This window comes from Corvus hawaiiensis, chromosome 1 (genome assembly GCF_020740725.1).
Source record: "Corvus hawaiiensis isolate bCorHaw1 chromosome 1, bCorHaw1.pri.cur, whole genome shotgun sequence".
NCBI lineage: Eukaryota > Metazoa > Chordata > Aves > Passeriformes > Corvidae > Corvus > Corvus hawaiiensis.
This window is the reverse complement of record NC_063213.1, coordinates 54,512,516-54,535,359: the sequence shown is the minus strand read 5'-3', so window position 1 is coordinate 54,535,359 and position 22,844 is coordinate 54,512,516. Positions and strand designations below refer to the sequence as shown.

At 39.5% G+C, this 22,844-nt stretch overlaps 2 protein-coding genes across 3 annotated transcripts in view; one reads left to right on the top strand and one right to left on the bottom strand.

Annotated features, from left to right (window-relative positions):
* Window positions 1–1,912: 1,912 nt before the first annotated feature.
* Window positions 1,913–5,518, bottom strand: RPA3 (replication protein A3). Its single transcript, XM_048304913.1, has 4 exons — window positions 5,337–5,518; window positions 5,016–5,090; window positions 2,989–3,097; window positions 1,913–2,492 (listed from the first exon to the last, which is right to left on the bottom strand). The coding sequence occupies exons 1-4, from the start codon at window positions 5,433–5,435 to the stop codon at window positions 2,410–2,412; spliced, it is 366 nt and encodes a 121-aa protein (XP_048160870.1). The 5' UTR covers window positions 5,436–5,518; the 3' UTR covers window positions 1,913–2,409.
* Window positions 5,456–22,844, top strand: part of UMAD1 (UBAP1-MVB12-associated (UMA) domain containing 1) — a 78,934-nt gene continuing 61,545 nt past the window's right edge. The window contains exons 1-2 of one of the 2 annotated variants that reach the window (XM_048304893.1): window positions 5,456–5,549; window positions 12,578–12,696. In XM_048304893.1, coding sequence (XP_048160850.1) covers window positions 12,615–12,696 — 82 coding nt within the window. In that variant the 5' untranslated portion in view covers window positions 5,456–5,549; window positions 12,578–12,614. Of the gene's footprint in view, window positions 5,598–12,577; window positions 12,697–22,844 lie in introns of both variants that reach the window. The other variant, XM_048304900.1, reaches the window with a different exon arrangement.

Sequence of the window (22,844 nt, the reverse complement as noted above, 5' to 3'; positions counted from 1 at the left end):
GCTCAACTCTGCTGAAGGTGGCCTTGCATGCTAAAATGTCTTGATCCTGTGGCTCATGCTGATTACATTTCATTGTTTTAATTTCATTAGATGCTCCAGCCTTGTAGCCCTTCCTTGATTAAGCAGAAGCACTTTATCATCACACACACAGGCCCCTTGCTCACGAGCACTACACGTGTTGTGCACGTGTCCATGCCCAAGCCAGGACAGCAGAGCAGGGTGAGCCAAGAGCCCAGCAAACAGGTACCAAGTCTCAGAAGTCAGTAATGAGTGGAGGGGGAGCAGTCCTGTTCCAAATAGCATAAACTTGTAGAAGTCTGTTTTGATTACAGCATTCACTTCGTACCCCCCTTCTCTACCAGGTTCCCTCAATTCACCAGCTCCTCTTCACACCTTCCATTACTGGGCTGCTGTTGGCACTGGCTTTGGTGACATCCCTCTCTGGTGTTTATGATACGGTTGCCCTGGTGTCTCCCCTTCAGTCAGCGACCCACGATGCCCCTACTTCCCGTTTTATTATCTATGAGGTCTGGCAGTTTCTCACCTTTCACTGTGTGTGTGATGCCTGGGGCCCTGTTAACCATCAGGGCTAGTTGACAGCAGGCCCCATGGTTATGTCTTTCCCTTAGTATCTGTAGTGGCTGGCAGTTTTCCGTGTGGTAATGTAGGAAATTATGCTGGTAAATGCATATATGACCTGAGCACTACTCTAATACCAAAAATGTTTTACAATTCCTTGCATTGCTGTCTGGTTTGTACAGCCACATAGCCAGGACAGGCCATTTATTCACAGAGCCTCTGTAGAGAAGCAGATGAATAAAAAGCGCATAGGGGAAACTTTTAGTTGTGTACAGATTGCCCAGCCACCTTTCACTGCTGCAGGACTGCATGAACAAGAAGAGTCTTGACTGACAAAGGGAAACCAGCCTTTCCCACTTGGTGTGTTCAAACTTTCCCTCACAAGACCTCATACCCCAGGCTGGTCTCTGTGAAGTGCTAAAGCCATCTAGTGGCAGGCTGCTCCATTGGGCATGGGTGGTCTGGGTAACTAACTGTACATAACATTTTACAGAGTATTATGTACACACACAAAATACAAATTTTCTAAAGCAGAATGGAACAAAATATTTTTAAATGCTAGGAAAATATGCATGCAGTTACTAAGAATGACATTTGATTCTACTGAGCACTAAAATAATTTGGTGACAGAGCATGGTATCATGCCACAGGGACCTTCTGTTCTGTTTGCTGTAGGAGACTGATTCCTACTTCAGAAGACCTCCTTCGTAGTGACAGTAACTGTGTCACTGTCTGTCTTCTAGGTGGGGAGAAAAAAATAGATCCCCTGTTAACGTGATCATCTCTCCAGTTTGTAGTGAGCTCAATGTGTAAGTTTTTGAAAACATATTCCTTGACTGAAAAAAAGAGAGATGTCTATAAATAAGCACAAAGCTAGCAGTCTTATTAAGGCACTTATTAAATCTAGCTACTAAACCTGAAACCTGTTTGTACAAAAGCTTAATGAACGTGGCTAAGGCTTATTTAAAATACTTTGAAATACTTCATTAATTCCCAGAGAATATTTCCAAATTTCAATTTTACTTTGATTGTGTTACCTCAAGTGATGCAAACATTTTGCAAAGTGTTGTAAGTAGTCTGGATAGTAACAAAATTTGGGACTGTGTGGCAGTTCCTATGGTTAGTCACCATGACAAGCTGGCTGAATCCTGGTACTGCTGCTTACACTCCAACCAAGAATGAAGGTTGTGATGAGAAGTCAATTGTGCTTGAAATCCCCAAGCCTAATTAGACATCTTCCAAGTGTTTAGCATCAGTGCAAAGGCAAGAACCTTGTATTCCACTTTGTTAAATTTAACTGTGTCAGGTAAAAGAGAACAGGAATCGCCACATATCACTGAAAATAGCACTCTTAACATTTAATGCTGACATGAACAGTTAAATGTAGTGAATCTTTTTTATTGAAGATAAATTTTCAAGATGCAAAATACCCCCCCATTCAACAAATTTGTATCAAAGCAAATTAAAGCAAAAATCTTTATATTAAAACCCCACCAATTTTTTTCCATACAAGTTTCCTGTAATGTATCCTAGACCCTCTAACAAGTAGAAAAGGATGCTTATAAGATTTCAGTTTCTGACAAGTCTAATCTTGCAGAACACTCCTCATAGATGCAAAAGGGTTAAATATATACAGTGAGTGAGACACTCACAAAGTGTTCTCCTTGCTGAATAAATACATTTGCAAAGAAAATACTCTTCATAGGCAATACTTAGCACATGTAACAGTGTCTTTTCAGTATATTTGTTGAAAATAAATGCAACTGTTACCATGCTGTCAGGCAAGAAACCACAGTACTGTTAGAAGCTCTAAATATATGCTAATAAAAATCAAGTGTTCCTCCCAGTACCAAACGGGAAGTATTCAGGGAATTCATGAATAATTTTTAGTGCTTCATTGTAGAGTTCCAGATCTGAAAAAGGGTAAAGAAAATGGTTATGATGCACAAGCTCAATTCCCCACAAGTCAATGATAACATTTAAGTACAGGTTATTTTAAAGCAGTGTAGCTGAGTGATCCCAGTCTCCCTCAAGCTCCCATTTTCCCAAGGCAGGAACACTCATTGCTTGTTTTCTGGAAGGTTATTTTTAGGCCTGCTAGCTGCACTACCACACAAGGTTCAGGGCAAGGTGAGAACCACGTGGTCAGGAGTGGGAGAACAATCTGGCCACAGCAATGATCTAGACTGGCTCCAGCTTTGAGTCACTCCCTACAGTTCAACTGTAAACCACAGTATTTGGTACAGAACTTCTCTCATGACACTCTTCTTTTCTACACCCCGCTCCTTATCTGGCAGCTTGAAGAAAGACCTTGTCCATAAGGAAAGGTAATCAGGCTTTCCCTTCTTATTTACTGAAGATGAGTTCAGAACTCAAAATGAATTTGCCGTAATGTATATTCTTACTCACCAAATAAACTTTTATCTTCTCTGAACTGGACATATGATGCACACATGATGGTTGCCTGATTTGTTACTCTTCCCACCACTTCAATAACCCCTGAAATCTCCTCATCCAGCTAGAAAACACATCAAAAATGAAATCAGTAACACTAAATTAGCTGCTGCCTTTAAGCTAGGAACTCTCCACAACTGATGGTTTGTTCAGGACAGATTCTGTTCCATGTCAAACAATACAGTACTACTGAAAAGACCTGTCACCCTCCCCCCTAAAAAAAACCACAAAAACCTTGATCCACTAAGAGATTTACAGGTTTTGTAATAGCCAAGTCAATGCCAAAACAAAAAATATGAAGAAGCATCTGAGGAAAGATACCAGTTTGTAAGTATATAAAACTGTCATTTAGTCACTGAACAGAGACTAATCTAGGGCACAGAGAGCAGAACAATTCTGATTTTAAAGCACTGCATTCAAACCTGTGTCAGTTATAGAACTCTGTAAGAGCTAAGGAGGTATCACACACTCCAGAGAGCAGTTCCAGTGTTCCACATTCAGGACGTATATTTGGAAATTATTTCTTAAGTAATCTGTAGGTAAGTGTTCAGAACACAAAGATACTGACACTAATAAGCCTTTGGTTGAACAAAGGAAAAAAAGGCTAAAAATTCTATCTTACTCCAAAATAATATAGCTTGAACATTTTCTTTGTTTTTTAAGATACAAATTTTAACAGTGCAGTACTATTTTGGTAATGTTCTTCCAATACCTAAGTCTTATTTTTCACTTTCTAGTAAGTCTTCTGGAATAATTCCCTCCCCATAATTTTGGGGTCGAAAGAGTGAACTACACATGCACAAACAGAGAAATATATTTAAAGGGAAAAATGTTAGAAAGCATTTTGATTAGCAAATCTAGAAGTTTCCCCACTGACATTGGGTGAACTGGAGAGATGAACCTGGCCTCATTTTTTTGCACACACCAGTTTCTCCCAAGGCAGTGGAGCACAGACTGAAGTGCCCAGCACTACAGCTTTGCATTTATGGAATTCAAGCACTTACACTGTTACTATAGAATATTATAGAATCATTGGTCAGATGCTAACATCTGAATTTTTAACAACCCAAGGCAGGAAATGTTTTCACAAACTCAAGAAAGAGGTATGAGACATTTTGTTGTGGTTTGAAGTCAGCAATCTTCAATTTATAAGACAAAACTCTTCTGTATCAAACTGCATTTTTCATCAACAAGGACAGACTCTTGTCTTGAAAGACAGAGAGAGTACCATATGCAATTATTTCCCATGGAGATGGCAAGGTTTCTCAGCATTTAACAACTCATTCAGAGAAGAGGATGTAAATATACACATGCGCTGAGTCAAGCTAGAGCATTTGTCATCACAATTAAAATAATTCTTTAATTACAACATTTCTTGGTGGAAAAAACATACTTAGAATCAGAAGAAAACACCAAAGTGTTACTCCTTCAGTGGTAGGTGATAACAAAGGAAGCAGTATTTTCGTTCAGCCGTTCTAATTATATCTTACACCCATTGCATTAATTGCTTAGGGGTTTTTTAAGAAAGAATGCTTCAAGCTAACTATGGAGTTTACTGAAATGCTATGACAAGTGTTCTAAGAGAATGTAGCAATGTTAACTTAAAAAACTCCTGAAAACACCGTATTCTTTTTGATTATAAAAGCAGTAAGAAAATGGGAGACTGAATTTACAGTAAAACTAATAAACGTAGCAGAATATATTACACTGTGAACAACTAATAGAGTAAGAGAAAATAACCAAAAAGGGATGTGTCTGACAAGGAACGAGTTCTGTCTCTTAACACCAGCTGAAAATTGATAAAGACCAAGGCAGCTCATGGGTAAGAGAGCTACAGGTTAGCTGAAAGATGCAAGAAAGAGAGGCAATGAAATACAGGTGGAAAAACTCAAAACAGGGTAGGCATGCACAGGTTTCAGAAAAGACAAAACCTCCGGAATCCACAAGAGGCGACATCATTTCCAAAGCATTCCGTAACTTACAGGCTCGCTCAGCTCCACAGTCGTATGCTTGCCGAGTCCATCCGAAAGCACGACAAGCTTCCCACTAGGATGAATCTACAAAAGAACACTTAAGTCTACAAAAGACATTAGGCCTGTGCGCTCTAAAGGCACCTGGAAGCGTCACAGAAAAGCTTTGGCCGCCTCAGCCAGTTCTTTCCCGCAAAGCTCCGTCCGCCTCCCGCCCTGCTCCCAGGCCGGCTGGAGCCGCCGAGCTGCCCCAGGGACGGCGCCAGCCTCTCCACACAGAGCGACGGGGCAGCCGCATCCCCGCTCCCAGACCCCGCCGAGCGCCCCACGAACCTTCTCGACGCGCCCCACGAAGCAGACGGGCTGCCCGATGTGCTGCGCCAGCTGCCCCGTGCCGATGCGCGGCCGCGGCACCTCGTGGATGTCGCCCATCGCCGGCACCGCTTCCCGCCTTCCGCGGACCGAGGGAGGGACGGCAGCGCCGGGTACGGGCGGTCGGGGCGGGACTTCCCCTCCGCCCGAGGCGACCCGGAAGCGGAGGCGGAGGTTGGTGAGAGCGGCGGCGGCGGCGGCGGCGGCGGCGGCAGCGGGCGGGTGGGTGACGGAGGGGCGGCTGACGGACGGGCGGCTGTCGATGCTGCCGCGGCGGGGAGGGCGGCGGGGGCCGAGCGCTGGGGTGGCGGGGGGAGCCGGCCGTCAGCTTCCAGCCCTGTCCTGTCCTTTAAATCGCCCCATATTTCCCTTTCCCGGCGTTTTCCCTCTCCCTTCAGATAGTGGGTCCCCTCAGGCGTAATTTGGCAGCGTGCCCTGGCAGCCAAGAGGGTAAAAGGCGTCCTGGCGTGCATCAAGCACAGTGCAAACAGGGGTGATTATCCCGCTGTAGTCAGCGCTGGTGTGGCCTCACCTGGAATATTGTGTAGTTGTGGGCTCTGCAGCTACATCCAAAGCTGAAGCAGTGGTGAAGGGAATGTCCTGTGAGAAACAGCTAAGGACTTCGGGTTTGTCTGGTTTGGAGAGAAGGAGGCTGAGGGTTGTCCGCATCACTCTACTCCTTCCTGAGGAGGGAAAGTGGAGACGGGATGCTGATCTCTTCTGCCTGGTATTCCAGGGTATGTGGGAATGATTCAAAGCTGCACCAGAAGAGGTTTAGACTGAACATTAGGAAGCATTTACTGAGAGGGTGGTTAAACACTGGAACAGGCTTTCTAGAGAGGTGGTCGATGCCCCAAGCCTGTCAGCTTTTAAGAGGCATTTGGACAATGCCCTTAATAATATGCTTTAGCTTCTAAGATCCTCCCTGAAGAGGTCAGGCAGTTGGACCAGACGATCATTGCAGATTCTTTCCAACTCAGCTATTCTATTCTATTAATTTCCTTTTATTTCATCGTTGAAATTGAGCTGTGCTCAATCCCCAGGTTTAGAACAACTGATGTATGTAAGACAGAGATAGCATCTGGATATAGCACTTGCCATGCATCGTGCCTTTTTCCATATGTTTTCCCAATCGGTCCCTGGCATGGAGAGGTTCCTCCCAACTGCTCTTGTGGCAAAGGCGACTCACATATCACAGTCTGCATTTGACATAGTGTTGCCAGCAGGTCGAGGGAGCTGCTACTTCCCCTCTGCTGTGCACTGGTGGGGCACCTGGAGTGCTGGGTACGAGGGCACTTGTGGACACACTGGAGAGAGGCCAAAGAAGGGTCACAACAACAATTAAGGGACTGGACCATCCTATATATGAGGAAAGACTGGGAGAGCTGCAACTGTTTAGCCTAGAGAAGAGAAGGCTCAGAGGGCTCTTATTAATATAAATACCTAAAGAAAGGGTGTAAGCAGGATGGTCAGGCTCTATTCAGTCGTGCCCAGTGAAAGGAACAGAGGAAAAAGGTGCAAACTGAAAACACAGGAGGTTCCTCAGGGAACATCAGGGAACACTTTTGTCACCATGAGAGTGATGAAGCACTGGTACAGGTTGCCCAGAGGGGTTGTGGGGGTCTCCATCCTTGGAGATAGTCAAAAGCCATCTGGATATGGTCTTGAACGACCAGGTCTAAGATGGTTCTGCTTAAGTAGGGGGTTGGACAAGGTGGCCTCTGGTCCTTTCTAACTGTAGCCATTCTGTGGTTCTGTGATTTCCTTTTCTTTTCCAGGACTGGTGTTTCAGGAAATATTTGGGAAAATCTGACTCTGCTCTGGCTTAAAAGGGCAGTCACAGAACTGTCCATGTGCTGGCTGTCTCTTCTGACTAGCCACGGGCCAGTTCAGCTTGCTAAGCAGTACAAAGTGGTTTTTGTTAGTTGGCTGGGGTAGTGTTGTTCTATGGCAGCAGCCTGTGTCAGCTTTCGAAGGAAAAAGCTACTGCCAGAAGCTGTGCAGAACCAGTATGTGACATAGGAGTGCTCTGGAGTTAAATGTTACATGACATTTAGCTGGTTGTCATCCCTCAGTGTCACCGTGACAGTCACCTTTTCAGTATTTTATTTGCAAGAGAATATCCTCATCTCCATAGCATATCTTCAGAGATTTGAAAGGAGAGATCTCATCAATGTAGCTGTTGAAGCAAGGTGCAGCAGGCTGCTGCACAGTGGCCCTTCTAGGGCTGAGGGGTTTGAAGGGTCAGCGGCTAGAAAAACATGTTGTACAAGTTCTTACAAACGCGTGTCTGTATCACATTTAGCAGCTGTTGAAGGTTTTCATTCAAAAGAAAATTGTTCGAAGGGAAAACAGTAGGCTTCAGCCTATTGAGTATTGTGTCTCATTAACACCTAGCTTTCTCTTTTCGCGTTTTCCGTCTTCAGGGTTTTGAATGTTTACATCAGTTTAAGTGCTGTTATTGCACTCCTGGCTTTGTTTTTGTCACCTGTGCTTTTATTGTCTGACTTGGTTGTGGCTGGTGTTTTATGATTCAGCCTCTTCAAGTGTTTTTGTACTATGGTAATTTGGGTTGTATAGTTCTTGTATTTCTGCTTTCCTTAAATTTTATAAAAACATTAAAAATAAATACTAACATGTTATGTAATACAGAAAAAAATCTTTGTTAATGTTTCATTATACGTGTATCCATTTCTTTAAAATTTGGGTTTCTTGTGATACTTTCCATTCTTCTGTTTTCAAGAAATATGAACTAAAAAAACATGACTAATGTTAATGCCAGAGAAAAGAAATTATATGTCCTTTTTTTTTCTTCTTCTTCACATAGTAACTTAGACTAGTCCAAAAGCTTTTAAGCTGTTCTTTTGGTGTCACAGAGAAAATATTTTCAACATGCATATTCTTGACTCTTAAATTGGTTGTTTTCGTGATAAGAAGGATTGTACAGGGCTGTAAACATCTTGCTCTTTTTCTGATTGCTGCTTTATTGGTGAATCACAGCAGATGGTAATATGGAAGTGAGAATTGCTCCGATGCTCTCTGGTTTTTTCTTCCATAGATTATGTATCTTAAACTGCTAGATATGAAATATTCTGGTTCTTTCTTTAAGGTCAGTTTTGTGTCTTCTTCTGTCCCTGTTTCATCATTTATGTAATTATTGGCAGTGCCACTTGCAGTTCTGCTTTGCTGTATTACTGGGCATTGTCTCTTTATCCTAGTCTGCATCTTGGTGTTTTTAATATTAAATTATGATTCTCCTCCAGTATTGCTAACATTCAGGAAAGGCTGAAAAGTAATGGTAAATATACCAAGATCCTTGTTGCATAGAAAAATTTTATTGGATTTAACATATTGGTTTGGCTCAAAGGTCGCCCATAGTTCTTGTCAAAGGAGACTGACAAAACGCAGGAGGAATAAATTAACCCCTTTGTGCAGCTCTGTAACTCATCTTTGTCCAGTGCCACGTATGTTCTCAGAGCCTCACAGAAAGACAAAATATTTTTTGCAGCCTCACAGAATTGCTGTAGCTCAGAGCTTATTATTTGCTAATGACTGAAGCCGTGCCAAAAGCATTATTCTTAACTATCAGTGATTGTGTTCACTTTTTTTTTTTTGTGAGAGAGAAACATGAGAAGGAAGGGAATTGCATATTCCTACCAAGGGAGATTTTTATCTTTAGGCAGTGAATTCAATTTCAGGTCTCCTATGGAAATAAAATTAATCCCATCTGGAAGGGAAAAGTGCTGTGCTGTATAGGAGCCATGACTGCAGGAATGTGGTACTGTCTCTGAATGGTGGGTGCATTTTCTGGGATTTTGTGCTGACAGCGTTAAAAAAAAAACCCAACTAAGTGCTTTTTTTCTCAAATCTGTGTGACCATGCGTCCAGGTCCCCAAACTTCAGATTTAATTTTTACTCTGAAATGAAGCTTGTATGAAGCTGGTTGTTCTGAGCTTTCGTTACCTGAAACCTCGTCTTATCTACAAGTAGTAAAACTGCAGCCTGATTCTGCAAGTGCTTAAACTGTGTCCTTATCTTCAAGAGCGCGAGTGTTTCCATTCAGCTCTGTGTTTCTTTGTTGGATAGGGGCTTTGTTCTGTTTTTAACATGTGATTCAAGAAATTTAGTGGTTGCATTTCCCGTTGCTGGGGAGATTTATGGTTACTTTTGAAGTAGCACAGTTGATAAGATTCTTAAAAGAGCAAATATCACAAATGCCCCTGCATTGCCTGTGTACAGTCTTTCCCTTACCTATGCTGTACTGTATGTAACTCTCATTTCTGTTTCTGTGCCCCCTCTCTGTTTTTTAGTAATTCTTTTTTTTTAGTTTATACTTAATAAGGTATTCAACAAAGCTACCAAAATGCTGAAAGTAGTGGTTGGTGAACTCTTTCTTCCACATGCCTTTCAAAGAGCCGAGATCTACAAGCACAACTTTTGTTTCTAAGAGGTTCTTAGAGAAGGAAACAGCCTCACTAAACATGTTGGTCTTTTTAATATGTGGTTTTTTGTACCGCCTCCCCACATTCACAGTCACAAAATACAGCATGTACTATTTTCTTAGTGCTGGACTGGTGATTTTGACAGCATAAGGACTTGAGGCCTGAGCTTAGGATGTACTTTTGTTAATTTTGTTTGGTTTTCTGCTTCAAGCAAACCTATATGTGGGTTTTGATTTTGATTTGGTTTGGTTTTGGTTTTTTATTTTGTTTTCTGTTAGAGAAATGCTGCTGGCAGTGGAATTAAGCTGCTTCAGAAACTGAAAATTCCAAAATAAAGATCAACACTTATGTATGTAGATAAGATGAATTCTGTGGGTTTTAGAAAAAATTGGGATACTGTCAATGAAAGTAAAAAAATCTAGTATGTGAAAGTGCTTGTAACATTAATTTGGCTAGATCAAATTGTCCTGATTGCTAATTTACTCTGAATTTAAATGCCTATTGTCTTTTAAGCAGTGAAGTTTAGGTATGTTAAGTATGCAGGATTTTAAAGACTAAAAGTGCATGGTTCCCTATACAAGTCTTTTGTGCCATGTATGTACTGATTAAGATGCTTTTCTTTGTGCAAGAAGAGAAGGGGGACATTATGTGATAGAGCTGAAAACTGTACAATAACGCAGATCTCAAAAGAGAAAAAAGTGTGATTGGAGCAACTGCAGCTCTGGCACCTCAAGTGACTGTCTGGAATCTGAGCCTTTACCAAAGCTATCTGTAAGATTTTGCACATCAAGTTGATTTTGCTTCTTGTTGTTGCACACTTAGGATGAAGGTAAAATTGCATTTTAAGCTGTTCCACAACTGCCTCTCCTTCATACATCATTGGAGCAGAAACCTGACTCTTGAGCATTACAGCACAGGTTTTTACCACTTGAGCTATGGGACTGACAACCCTAATTGGTAGCAGGAGAAGACTTATTCCCTGAGGGCTGAAAAAGGAATATGCTGCTGGCGCCATGTGTTGAGCCTGGGTGTGGGGGAAGGTAAGGAATAAATGAGATAATTAGGAGTTTCTACTGTGTAAGCTCCATGGAACTGGAAATACCAGTATTTCTCTTGCTAAGGTAGGAAAACAAGCAAAAAGGAATAAAGTGCAGTCAAATAACATTTTTAAAAAAATTACTGTATTCCTGGGATTGGATCACAGAATGGTTTGTTCTGTTCTCATGTACATTAATGTAGTTTATTTGGTGGCTAGAAGTTGCACTGTGGCAGCATAAGCAAGCAGTAGCTGGCCAGGCTGTGGGGTGTTCAGTCTTCAAGTCTCAGGTATCAGGCCACAGTTTGAATAGTTGCTGCTTTTGCCATGATCTATTTATACATGAAAGCCAGTGCTTACACTTCATACAGGACTTTCTGGAGTGTGTGATCGCTTGTGACAGCAGAATTTTAGGCAGTTTATATGAATAGTCAGTACTGAGTTGCCACAGATCCCTGGCCAGGGCAAAAAAAAGTCTTGCTTATGAATATTTGGGTGGGGAGTGAAGAATTCCAGCAAACAGTTAATCCAGGATTTTTATCTTTCTTCTTCTTCTTTTTTTTTTTTTTTCAATCTGCACATTTCACAGTAGTACTCTTCACTCTTTCCCACATTCTAAAGATTCTTCTTTGTTAAATTTAGTGTGAAATAATGTTACTGAAACTTGACACTGTATAGCTCTTTAATTCTTCACTCTGGAGTCCTTTCCTCTGTTGGAGGTGTATATTAGATGTTGCTATTGGTTTGTCAGTCCCTTCTCCTTAACATGCTGCTGTCTGCAAAATAGATCAGGATTCTGCTCCTCAAACTGTTTCAAAGTTGAAATGACATTATTCCACTTTTCCCAATTTTATATGAGTATTTTAATAGAGAAGATCTTCACATGCCATTATTTAAACCTTCTTTGTGTCCAGCACGTAATGTGTTTCAGCCAGACCACAGGCTGCTCCATAGGATGGTGTTGTCCAGGGGTCCAAGTTCAGCCTTCAAGGGACCCTCATGGGTCTCTTCATGGGCTTTTAGTATGATTTTGTCCTATTTAAGCTACTCAGAATTGCTTCTATGTAATCTTCCAGTCCTGAGAAAGAGGGGATACTGAGCATTTTCTTTTGCAGTCCATGTTTTTATCCCAGTTGTTTCCTTGTTTTGTTCTAGCAATGGAGTTCTTAGCTGCCTTGGAAGATTCCTTTAATGAATTACTGTGGCAAAAAATTTGCTACAAATGATTTTACTGCTGTTTCTTTTAAGGAAATCAGTGGTAACTGTTAATTAAATGTACTCAACTGTTAGGCTGTCTTTAAGATTGCAAACTAAGAAACTGAAAATAGTTACCGCTATCTCTGAAGAGAAAGTTTGTCTAATAACAATACAGAGTAGCAGAAAAATATGGAAACATGCTGGATAAATGCTGAAAGGAGTTTTCTTCTTTAATTTTCATTTAGAGAAGTTGAAGGTTTGGGTTTTTTTTTTAATGATTCCATTCCATTCATAACTTTGTAGAAAAACCCTTTTGTACTTCACTTTCCTCTTGCCTTTTGAAGTAAATTGCTACATCAACAAAGTAATCTGTCTGACACAAAAATGCCTGATATTTCAAATTGAGTGATAAAGATTAGCTGTAGTATTGGGTATGTGGCCTTACTACATACCTCTGGTCTGTTATGTGAATTTATTGTAAGTTCTGTTACCATCTATTTATTTAACATGTTTTGTCTTCATTTCAGATAACACCTTAGAAGACAGAAAGAACCCAAGGAGACTATGTTCAGCTTCTTCCGAAAAAGCCAAGATTCAAAGAAGGTTACAGTGCCAGAGAGAGAAGCAGATGGATTTGTTATTGTGGGTAGGTGGTGCTTCTGTATAAAGTGATTCTTTCATCTTTGAAATTTTGATCTTGAAGTTTCTTTGAGATGCTTAGACTAAATGAAATGTTAAGAAAAGCCATTATAAGAATTGTTCAGTATTCTTACTTTTCCTGATGAAGTTAATTTTTCTAGTCTGCTCATTTGGAGTAAATAGCTGAAGTTTTATTTACATAGGTCCGAACTCATATTCAGGAGCACTGAAAATGTAGTTTTTTGTTTCCCTTTCATGCTCTGAGTGGGAAGAAATTACATCCTTACAAAACAAGAAAGGTCAAAGTTTAGGCTTCTAGCTTTATGATTAGAGTTGTGGGAAGTGACTATCTTTCTGCAGTTGTTAAAGGATTGGCTTTTATTCAGGCTCCTTCCTTTTCATTTTACCCCTAGACTTTTTATATTAGAAGCCAGGAAGTGCCTATGCATTTCTGGTCATGGTGAATATAAATGCTGTCTCAGAATTTTACTCTTAGTTCGATAAAAATTAAGCAGTTTAGGGTTTTCAGTGTCTTCTTGTTATTCAAAAGCTAATCTGAAGTATACACTCCTGTGAATTGGCTAAATTTTGAGCTTTGATCAAGCTCTTTCAAAGTTTTGCAGGTTGGCTTAAGTGTGCGGAAGAGAAAAAAAAGTATCGCTGTTATGCTGAAACTGATCCTTTTCTTTTTTCTCTTTTGACCATTTGTTTTCCTCCTTGTGAATCTGTCATCATCGATATTCACCTTCTGCTGTTCTGTTTTACCGACTCGTTCTTATCAGGAATCTTACAGTGTTTCTCTGTTTAAGTGTTACTTCTTCTTGAGCATTTTCAAGTCACAAAAGCCTCTAGATTATTGAAGTCTAACAGTATGAGAGACTATTGGAGCCCTTTCTGAGGAGAAGTTAGATTTTTGGCAAAAGTTCTCCATTAAAACAAATCTGTTTCACATCTGTGACTGCGTTGTCATGCTTAATGTCTGGCTTCCACTAGATTTTGTTCACCTGCACCGGTTCTGATGGCTACATCAAGTCACTCCATCATTTGCATTGTGGAAGGGTCAAAGGAGACACATCATCATCCCCCAAAAGTCTGGAGACCATTTAGCATTTCAGTTTCTGTAACAGGCAGAATTCTGCACCCAAATGTTGCTATGTCCCACAGTTGCTGGTCCTGATTCTGCATTCAATTTAGCTTCATTCCTTTTTCCTGAAATGCTGTCAGTGACTATTTAAACTTTGTTCACATAAATTCACATAAAATTAATCTGTTAAATATCATCTTAAGAACAATCAATTTTGTTTGAGTCTTTTTTTAAATTTATTATTATTTTTTTGCTCAGACGGAAGTTAATTTAGCAGTCTGCAATGAAATGGACTGTACTAGGCAGAAGAGCTGCCATCAGCCTTATCAGTGGAGCATATCACTGTCTTGCAAGACAAATGTAGTTGCAGAATTATGGGTCAGGACTTAAGTAGATATTTATCTGGAAGGGGTGTTCTTGTCTTGGGAGGAATCTTTCTGTATCAGCTGGTATTTGAAAAAGAGAGAAGAAAATGGAACACTTTTCTGAGAAAGCTCCATCACAGCTATTGCCCTTTCAAATCCTGAGGATAATTTTCTTTTCTTTCTTTTTTCATAAATTCTCCAAGTTCTGTTATAAATTGCTATATTTGAAAACTACCTTTCCTTGTAAAGTATCAATGCATTTGGGAATTCAATGTCTGACTAGAAAGGTGACTCATAAAAACAGCAGAATCAACAAAACCAACTTTGCAGCCTGGTAGCTGAAAGAAATTCTCTATTTTAGCTTTTGGGGCAAATATTGCATGTGTAGGAGTCAAGAAAAAATAATCTGTAATTCCCTCTCTACAAAATAAATACAAAATATAATTTCCTACCAGAGACTAAAGCATTTTTATGTCTAACTACCAGTTCACTTATTTTCCGGATACTGGTCATTTCATCTCTTCCTGAAGCTGTAAAAATGGTGCTTGTTCTATAACAAGCAGAACTATTACTCTGAAAAGGGAGAAGAGGCTTATGAAATAGGCATAACACATGCAGTTGGTTTTGATGAGTGAATGAAATGCAGAAATATGGAAAAACATTTCAGAGGTTTTCCTGATCATCACAAATGCTGAAAGCCACATCACATTTTGAAAGCCAGAATTAAGAAAACAAGTAATTTTCACTAAGCTTGGGAATCTCAGAGAGCAGTAGTACTTAAGGAATTTCTCATGTTTTGTGGCTCATATAAAATAAATTCCAACCTACTATTCATTCCTACTGTTGCTAGCCATAGAGAAAAATACAGGTTTAATGTGGTTTGGCACACAGCTAAAAATCTTCCATCAATCTCAAACATCCAAGTGTCTTGTAGTCCTAATCTCAGTCTAAGATCAGGCATTGAAAATCTGAGACAGCAATGCTGCTTTTCCGTATGTGTTTGGCAAGACAATCAGAAACTCTGCAAACACCCTCATGGTGCTGATGGTTCCACTGGGGTGGGTGGTGAGTGTTTTTGCTTGAAGCAGCTGAAAGATCATAGAATCATAGAATGGTTTGGGTTGGAAGGCACCTTTGAAGATCCTTTAGTTCAACCTGCCTCTATGGGCGTGAACATCTTTCAATAGATCTTGTCGTTCAAAGCTCTGTGCAGCCTGACTTCAAACATGACTTTTCTGGGCAGCCTATTCCGGTGTCTCATCACCCTCATCATTAAAAAAATCCTATAAATAACTAAAATCAATTAGAATATTGTTCTATATGTCCTCTTTCAAAAGGACTAAGGGAAGTTAATTTTGTTTTCAGGTTTAGTTTAAGAGCCAGTGCAAAGTCTTGTTTCCTTTCCCAGACCAAATTGCAGTAAGCCAGTGTGAGGGAGCAGCAAATGCTGGTGGCTCCACCAGCTGAGCCTGCAGCTGAGCAAGGGTGCCAGGAGTGCAGGGCCTTGGGCAGAGACCTCGCTGAGGAGCAGTGCAGTCCCGTGCTACCTGAGCAAGGACACCACAGCATGTCTGGGGACAGTGACCGGGGGCAGCCGAGACCGTGACTGCCAGACAGGTCTGCAGGGATTAGGCACATCTGAGGCCAGGCCAGGAAGTCGGGTCAGAGGGTTGTGATCACCTGGGTTCCCAGGCATCCCTGCAGGGTGCTTTTGGCAAGGACCAAGAAATGAGGTGTCTCCCACAGCTCTTTGCCTGGCCCCTGATGGATGTGCTCAGGCTGTGCCATCTGTGCTGGCCATGGGCACAGAGAGCCAAAGCGCTGGCACTGGGAAGGGGCTGCTGAGTCCGGTGGTGCGCTTGGGGCAGGACAGCCAGGATGGTTGTGTTGTCTCTCACTGTGTCTGGAGGCAGCACAGTTCTCTGAGGAACTCTTGATCTGATGCTTTGACCATGCCTGAGTTCAAGGCTTTGTTTACTTTTGACTTGTGTTTTAAAGGCCAGTCTGTTCCATGGATTTAAGAGTTGTTGGGTTTTGTTTGGTTTTCTTTCAGGGATCTTTTTATGCTGTATATTGGAATGGAGTAAATGGTTTGGAGAAGCAGCTGAGTTGCAGGTGCTGACAAATCTGATTTTTAAACATATTTAACTTCTGTTTCTTCCCTGAACTTAGCACAGATTTCTCTTTCAATTTTTTGGATGTAAATTAACATGGGTTTTCAATACTGGCCAATGTCTGTCATTTCAGTATTCTGCTCTCAGCCTCAGGAGCTGACCTCTTAACAAGTGGTAGGGAGTATTGGTACTTATAGGGAGCACTAAAGTGTCACCCAAAGGTTGTTTTCTGAGATTCAGCAATTTTGTTATGGAGTTTTTCAATGAGTAAGTACCTAAGGAAAACTGAACAGGGACACGATTCTCATCAGAGTAGAGTGACTGTCACAGACACAGGGAGCCTATGGCCATGATAAGAAAGTTTGGCAGGAATTTTGTAATGAATGTACACTTCTGCACTGCGAACCTCCATTCTTTCTACTGTGCTTTCCTAGATCCATTTAGGAAGGCCATCTAGAATTTAGGAGTAAATTTTGGATTAACACTTATTTGTTAATATTTCGCACTATTGGAGCAAGCATGATTTTTGCCTATTAAGTTTCTTCTCAATAGAAAATAGTCCTAGACATAAGAAATGTTTTGAAATCTCTTCCAAATAAATAGAAGGATCTGTGGTATTTAAGTGAGTCTTGGATTTGTTCAGTTAACCCTTCTGTTTCAATGATGATGTCTGAAGAGAAGAAACTCTACAGAGCAAATGTGTTCGGGCTTGCACCAGCATCTAAAATGTCACAGGAAAGGAGGTGGGAACTACTGTTTTTCATCCTGTGAGATGAAATACAGTATAAGGCAATTATTTCTTCCTTATTAAAAATGTAGATGAGAACTGGTACTAATATCAGTTGAAACGTAGAAAATTTGGGAACTTCTTGTGAGAAGTAGGACATTGTTGAATTCATCATTGCAACCTGCTGTGGCAAAGTGAGGAACATAATGGGCTGCAAAAAGAATATGCAAGGAGTTTGATAAATTATAGTGGATGATAACAGACATTATTATCTTAAAATTTTGGTGGACAGGTATGACTTACTCTTTTAAAAAGTTTAATCTCAGCAATGCATTTGAACTTTGGCTTTATTTTAAATGAGGTACTTTAACCTTCCTCTGATGTATTCAGTATCTATACTGTTGAGTTAAATCAGTATTATAATTCCTTCCTACAGGACCATCCTCATCTGTAGGCAGGAGTATCCTCACTCATCAGTGAAACTGTGAAAAGTATGATTTACATCCAGATGAATATCTCCCTTTGTTAACTGCAGTTATACTGCAGAAGAACATCCTTAACAAATGGGAAATCTTCTGTAGTGAAGATACAAAAAAGTAAAATAATCAACCCAAGTCAGCCTTTAGTTCTGGAAATCTGGACTGTTTTTCCAAGGAACAATTTTACATAAACTTGTTCCCAAATTGCAGTTTCTGTTTTGCCACGAATTTACTTTTCATGCAGATAGTTTTTGGGGTACTTTGGATAAAGTGCTTATTTGAATTAAGGAACACCCCCACTGTTGCCCAACATGTAAAAAGGCCTTACACTAGGATCCTTACTGTTTCCATTTTGATCTTAGTAGTACAGATCTCTACATATATTTTTAAGAACTCCTTAAATGTTTGCCTCTGAGAGAAATGTATGTATGTATAAATTTTCTGGAGTGAATCTGTTACGAAAGGGAAATTTAATATACTGATACTCCTGAAACAAAGGACTACCCCCATACTAGTTCATTACTGCAAATCAAATACTTTTCTGCTTTCTTCCCTCTGCATACACAGCTCAAAGATTAAATGCATCAAGAGATTTGTAGAATCTTAGTGTTATTGCTGCTGTTTGTTTTCTAGGAGTTCGTAGTAATGTGTAGTAAGTCCCTGAAAGTCTCTACATTGCTTTTTCATTAATATTTAAGGAGCTTTTAGTGGTGCTAGTAAGGAAGCTTGGGCTGCTGTAGTGTTTCAAAATATACTATTACATTAAAGAAACGTACAAGGCATTGTGCCAGTTGGAAAAAAAGCGGTGTCGTAACGTCCTTTCATTTTCTGCATCAATGGGGTTACATTACTTATTTTTTTAATATAACAGGAAGTGCTTGTGTAGTTATTTCCAACCTTGTCGTTTTCGAATAACCAACCTACTGGTTTTTTATGGGTTTCGAGGTTAAAATATTTAATACTAACTTCATAATAATCTGAGATTTGGGGATATATTTTAATATTTTTTATCTAAAGAATATTTTATACGTATTAGCCTGTGCCACTGTAAGTGAACACTTCTGATGCGCACTAAGAAGTTACAGTATTTAAAGTGACCCATTTCCTGAAATGCTTCTTTATGGTTTTTATACTTAAAAACCACAGTAGCTCATCTGGGCATTGAATTTTGCAGCCAGAGTTGATTGAAAAGGGAGGAAGAGGAATTCAGAAGAAACAGTCCTCTCCTGTTACCGATCCTTAGTTGCATAAGGAGGTAATGTCTCCGCTTCATTCAGTGATGCAGTCAAACTAATTCTCTTTGGGACTAATTTTGCACAAAAACAACCTGCAATTCTCAGTGGTGCCGCTAGATGGGGATTTCCCTCGGATTCAGGGCTCGGAGGGCTTTGCTCTCCCCCTTTCACACACAAAAGTGCAGTAGTAGTAATTATCAGTGCACCATTTGATTAGACTGTAGGTTTTCAAGAGATTTATAAAAAGCTTTTTAAAGCCTAATATCAAATCTATAATGACATTCCAACCTAATAAAAACAATGAAGCTTGAAATGTTGACAGCATGTATCTAGATGTTGGCTTGTAATTCGTTCCAAACAGATCTGTTGAGGCCCATGTGGGACCTAAATAACACAAAGAAGTAAATTTGCATATTTTACAGCAGGGGGAAAAAACAGAATGCAAAAACATGAATAATTAGGAGCACAAGCTTCATGCTATATTAATACTGTTGAAAAGCATGTGTTGATTGTATTCTGAAAGCCAGTGGTGATTTGGTTGAGTGAACTCAGTCAGCATCTCTTATGCAGATTAAAGGATCTGGGTTACAGAACAACTGAAATTCATTGTTTTGCTGTATAAGGAGTTATATTTCTTAAAGGAAATGCATTTTTTTTCCTCTTGGATTCTATACAGCAAAAGGAATCTTTCTTTTTAATGCCTCATCAAAATATGTTTTTGTTGACAAATGACTGTGCATTTCTTCATTTACTTATACACCTTTGGATTTTAAAAACAGTTCTCTCAGCTACAAATCAGATGTTAGTATATTTAACATTTTAGTATACATGACCTACTTACTTTTCATTCCACATAATTTCTCTTCCTTTTTTTTTCTAGGCCTTGAGCCTGTGGAACATATTCATGATGTTTTCATGCTATGAATTTGATTATTTTTAAATTTGAAGAAAATGCCCTTCTCAAAATATTAGCATACAGGCCATTTTTGAATCTGAATATCATGAATGGTTGTGTTGGCTTTTGTTGATTGCAACATAAGATGTACAGCATACTTTTTATGAAAGAAAAGGTTATTTATTTTAAAATGGTAAATAGTATTTAAAGGGATTCACTGTTTGCTTTGGCTGAATATTATCTTGGCCCCTTAACTCACAACTATCTCAAAAAGTTACCTGGTTTTGACCATGGACTTAAGGGAGGAAAAAAGAAAGAAGATGAAGACTTCTTGTTTAACTTGTTTTAATGCTGGCTAGAAAGAATTATGTGCTGCTGTATCAGACAGCTTTATTTTGGGGCTTTAAGAGACAAAAATGCACAGAACCAAACACTGTCAATCTGTCTATTAAGCACATCTTCTTAATTTGCATAACCAAAGGAAGAAAATGGTAAAATGTAGCAGTCTTTTTAGAAGTTGATGTAATTGTAAGAGGTTAAAGAGGCATCTGGCAAAAGGTTGTTTTGAGGTCACACATGCATCTGGCAGTTTGCTGCCAGCCCTCTAAGAAAATATTGGTTGGAGTTGCACTCCTGTTTTTCATATTAACTGCCTTCAGACTTGATGTATAATAGTCACTTTCTACAATCCAGGTCTCCAAAGGGCTCCTCAGAGGTTTGGTCCTACTGATTTTAAATTTTGCAAATACTGATGGAAGTAGAATATGCTTAAGTAAAAAAAATCCTTTTTTTTGCTAGAAATTTTTTCTCAGAAAAGATGAAGACATTTTTTGGACATGACTGGTCTACAAGGAGGTGTTTACATAGTTGAGATTGTATTCTTTAACCTTTCTTATAGTAGGGTGATCACTTTTGGCACCTGGGTTCTGACAATTTTGCTCCTATACATAGAAGTTCACTCTCTAGTAGCAGTGCCATTGTCTATTGGCCTATATAGCATTCTTAAAGCAATTTGAAGTTGAAATATAAGAAAGGAAAATACCTATTGCTTATTGAGCAGCAATACGGAGTAAAAACAGAGTAAATAAAGAGTAAAAACTGTAAAAGATAGTATAAAAGCATGGATTTTCAAATGCTGGTTGTAAACTTTGTTTCTCAGAATACGCTGGTCATTAAATCACTTTTAGAATTAAAAGTTTATTTGCTTTATGATGCAAAGAAAATAGTTCAGGATATGAGAACATATTTTTAGGCCAAGTCTGATTTACCTATATACAGTGGACTTACAGCTAGAGCTAACTGAAAAACAGGAGGTGAAAAATGTGTTGCAGGAGCACGAGTTGCTGTTCTGGCAAGTGATAAATTCAGGTTGAAGTCCCTCTTTCAGCAATTTGCAGCACAGTTAGATGATCATTCCTTGCAAAGAGAGCCCTAGTTGTTAGCTCATGCAATCACTGCCTGTCTGGTTGGAGTCATTCAGACTTCTACAGATGTTAATCAGTGTTAATTTTCTCGGGAGGAAATGTTTTGTTGAACTGATTTTACACACACCCCTCCCTATCTCTGGCAAATAAATGTTTTTGTACTTTTTTTTCCAGTGGAAGAAGAAAAATTACTTTTCCAAAGATACAGTGTCTTATTTATTTTTAATTAGATATTATAAAGAAACTCAAGAAGGTTGTGTTCTGTGTTTTACAAGTGCTTCAAATCAGTCACGTCATAGGCCTCAATGTGAAATAGTACCATAAGTATAAGGCTTTTACTTATAAAATGAAAGATGGCTTGTCACTTTGTGCATAAAGATGTTTTTTCTTTAGCTGCTCCTTCTTGGTATACTAGCTGAGTACCTTTCAGTCAGGCCAAATAAATTAAAGGATATAGGGGATTTATCCATTCAGTTGTTCTGCATTTCAGTGCTATTTCGTCTGGTTTTGCCACAACACGTCTTTGAAGGTTGCCAAAGATATAACATGCTTTCTGATCTCTGCTCACAGAGCTGAATGATCTTCAGCTTTTACATAGTGCTTTTCTCCACAAATGAGGGTTGTGTGGACAACAATGAAATTTACTCCCTTCAGTCAAAAAGAAGCATTTGCTTACAGCATTGACCATGGCTAGCCGGGAAAATTATGCAGTAATCTTTATTTTCTGACATGATCATTTAACTTTGTGCTTTTTATATCTTTTAGGAAATTTCCATTAATTTTAGTAAATTAGTGCTATTTCCATTGTCATGGGGATATCCTACATGACAGTAAAAAATAAAGAAGACTACAAATACCCCCTAGAGTTGTGGGCTGCTTCATTTGTGCAGTTCGTTTATCTGTTAGCACACACCTTGCTGGTAGTAGTTACCCATCTACATTACAGGATATAATCCCAGTCTTAATTCTGTATATTGTTTCCTCAATTTACGCATGGTTATTTGCTACAAAAGCTGTGTATAGGGCAAAAATTATAATGGACAGAAAATCATTCAAAAGCTTAAGTTGGTTCAACTCAGAATATTGGTACAGTGTGTTTCTCTCTCTTTCCTCTTCCCAGCAATTGAAATAAATGTGGGACTTCAAATTCATTCAGCAGATGTGTACAGTCTCTTCATTTCCTTCTTGTTTTTGTCAGGGTGTCTAGGTGAAGTTAGAGGAATATGGATTAGGTGGATATGGATTTGGTATTTTGTCTGTAAGAATACAAGTACAGACTCTAGGGAGATCTCTCACAAGTGGAAGTATTGAGTTGTGAGTGGTGAGGCTCATTTGTTTTGGTGGTTTGGTTCCTTGTGGGGTTTTTTGTGGTTTTTGTTTGTTTTTCTCTTTCAATTACCCCCAGATTAAAGATGAGGGGTTTGAGCCTGTAACTGCCATGTGCAGTATACAATTTTTTTCAGTTAAATTGGGCAAGCTTCCTTAAAATGATCCAAAGTCACAGACCTTTCCTGGAACAAAACAAAGCAAACCAAAAAAAGATTCTTGCTGTTAGACTGTGTCATTCTAAATCTTCTTTTGCTGAGATCTGTCTGGACCAGCAGTATACTGCAATTGTTCAGAATTTAAGCTCATAGTTTTTCTACTCCTAGGTGAATAAGGGAGAGCAACAATTTAAAACCCATGAGATTCATTTTTTTCCTTATTTAGGTTGGTATGAAACTTCAGGGTTTTTTTGAGAGGGATGGAGTAGAACTTAATGGCTATTTCTTTGCCATTTTATTTTTCAGTGGGAACTTGCCTACATGATTTCTTCTGAATTATTTCATCCC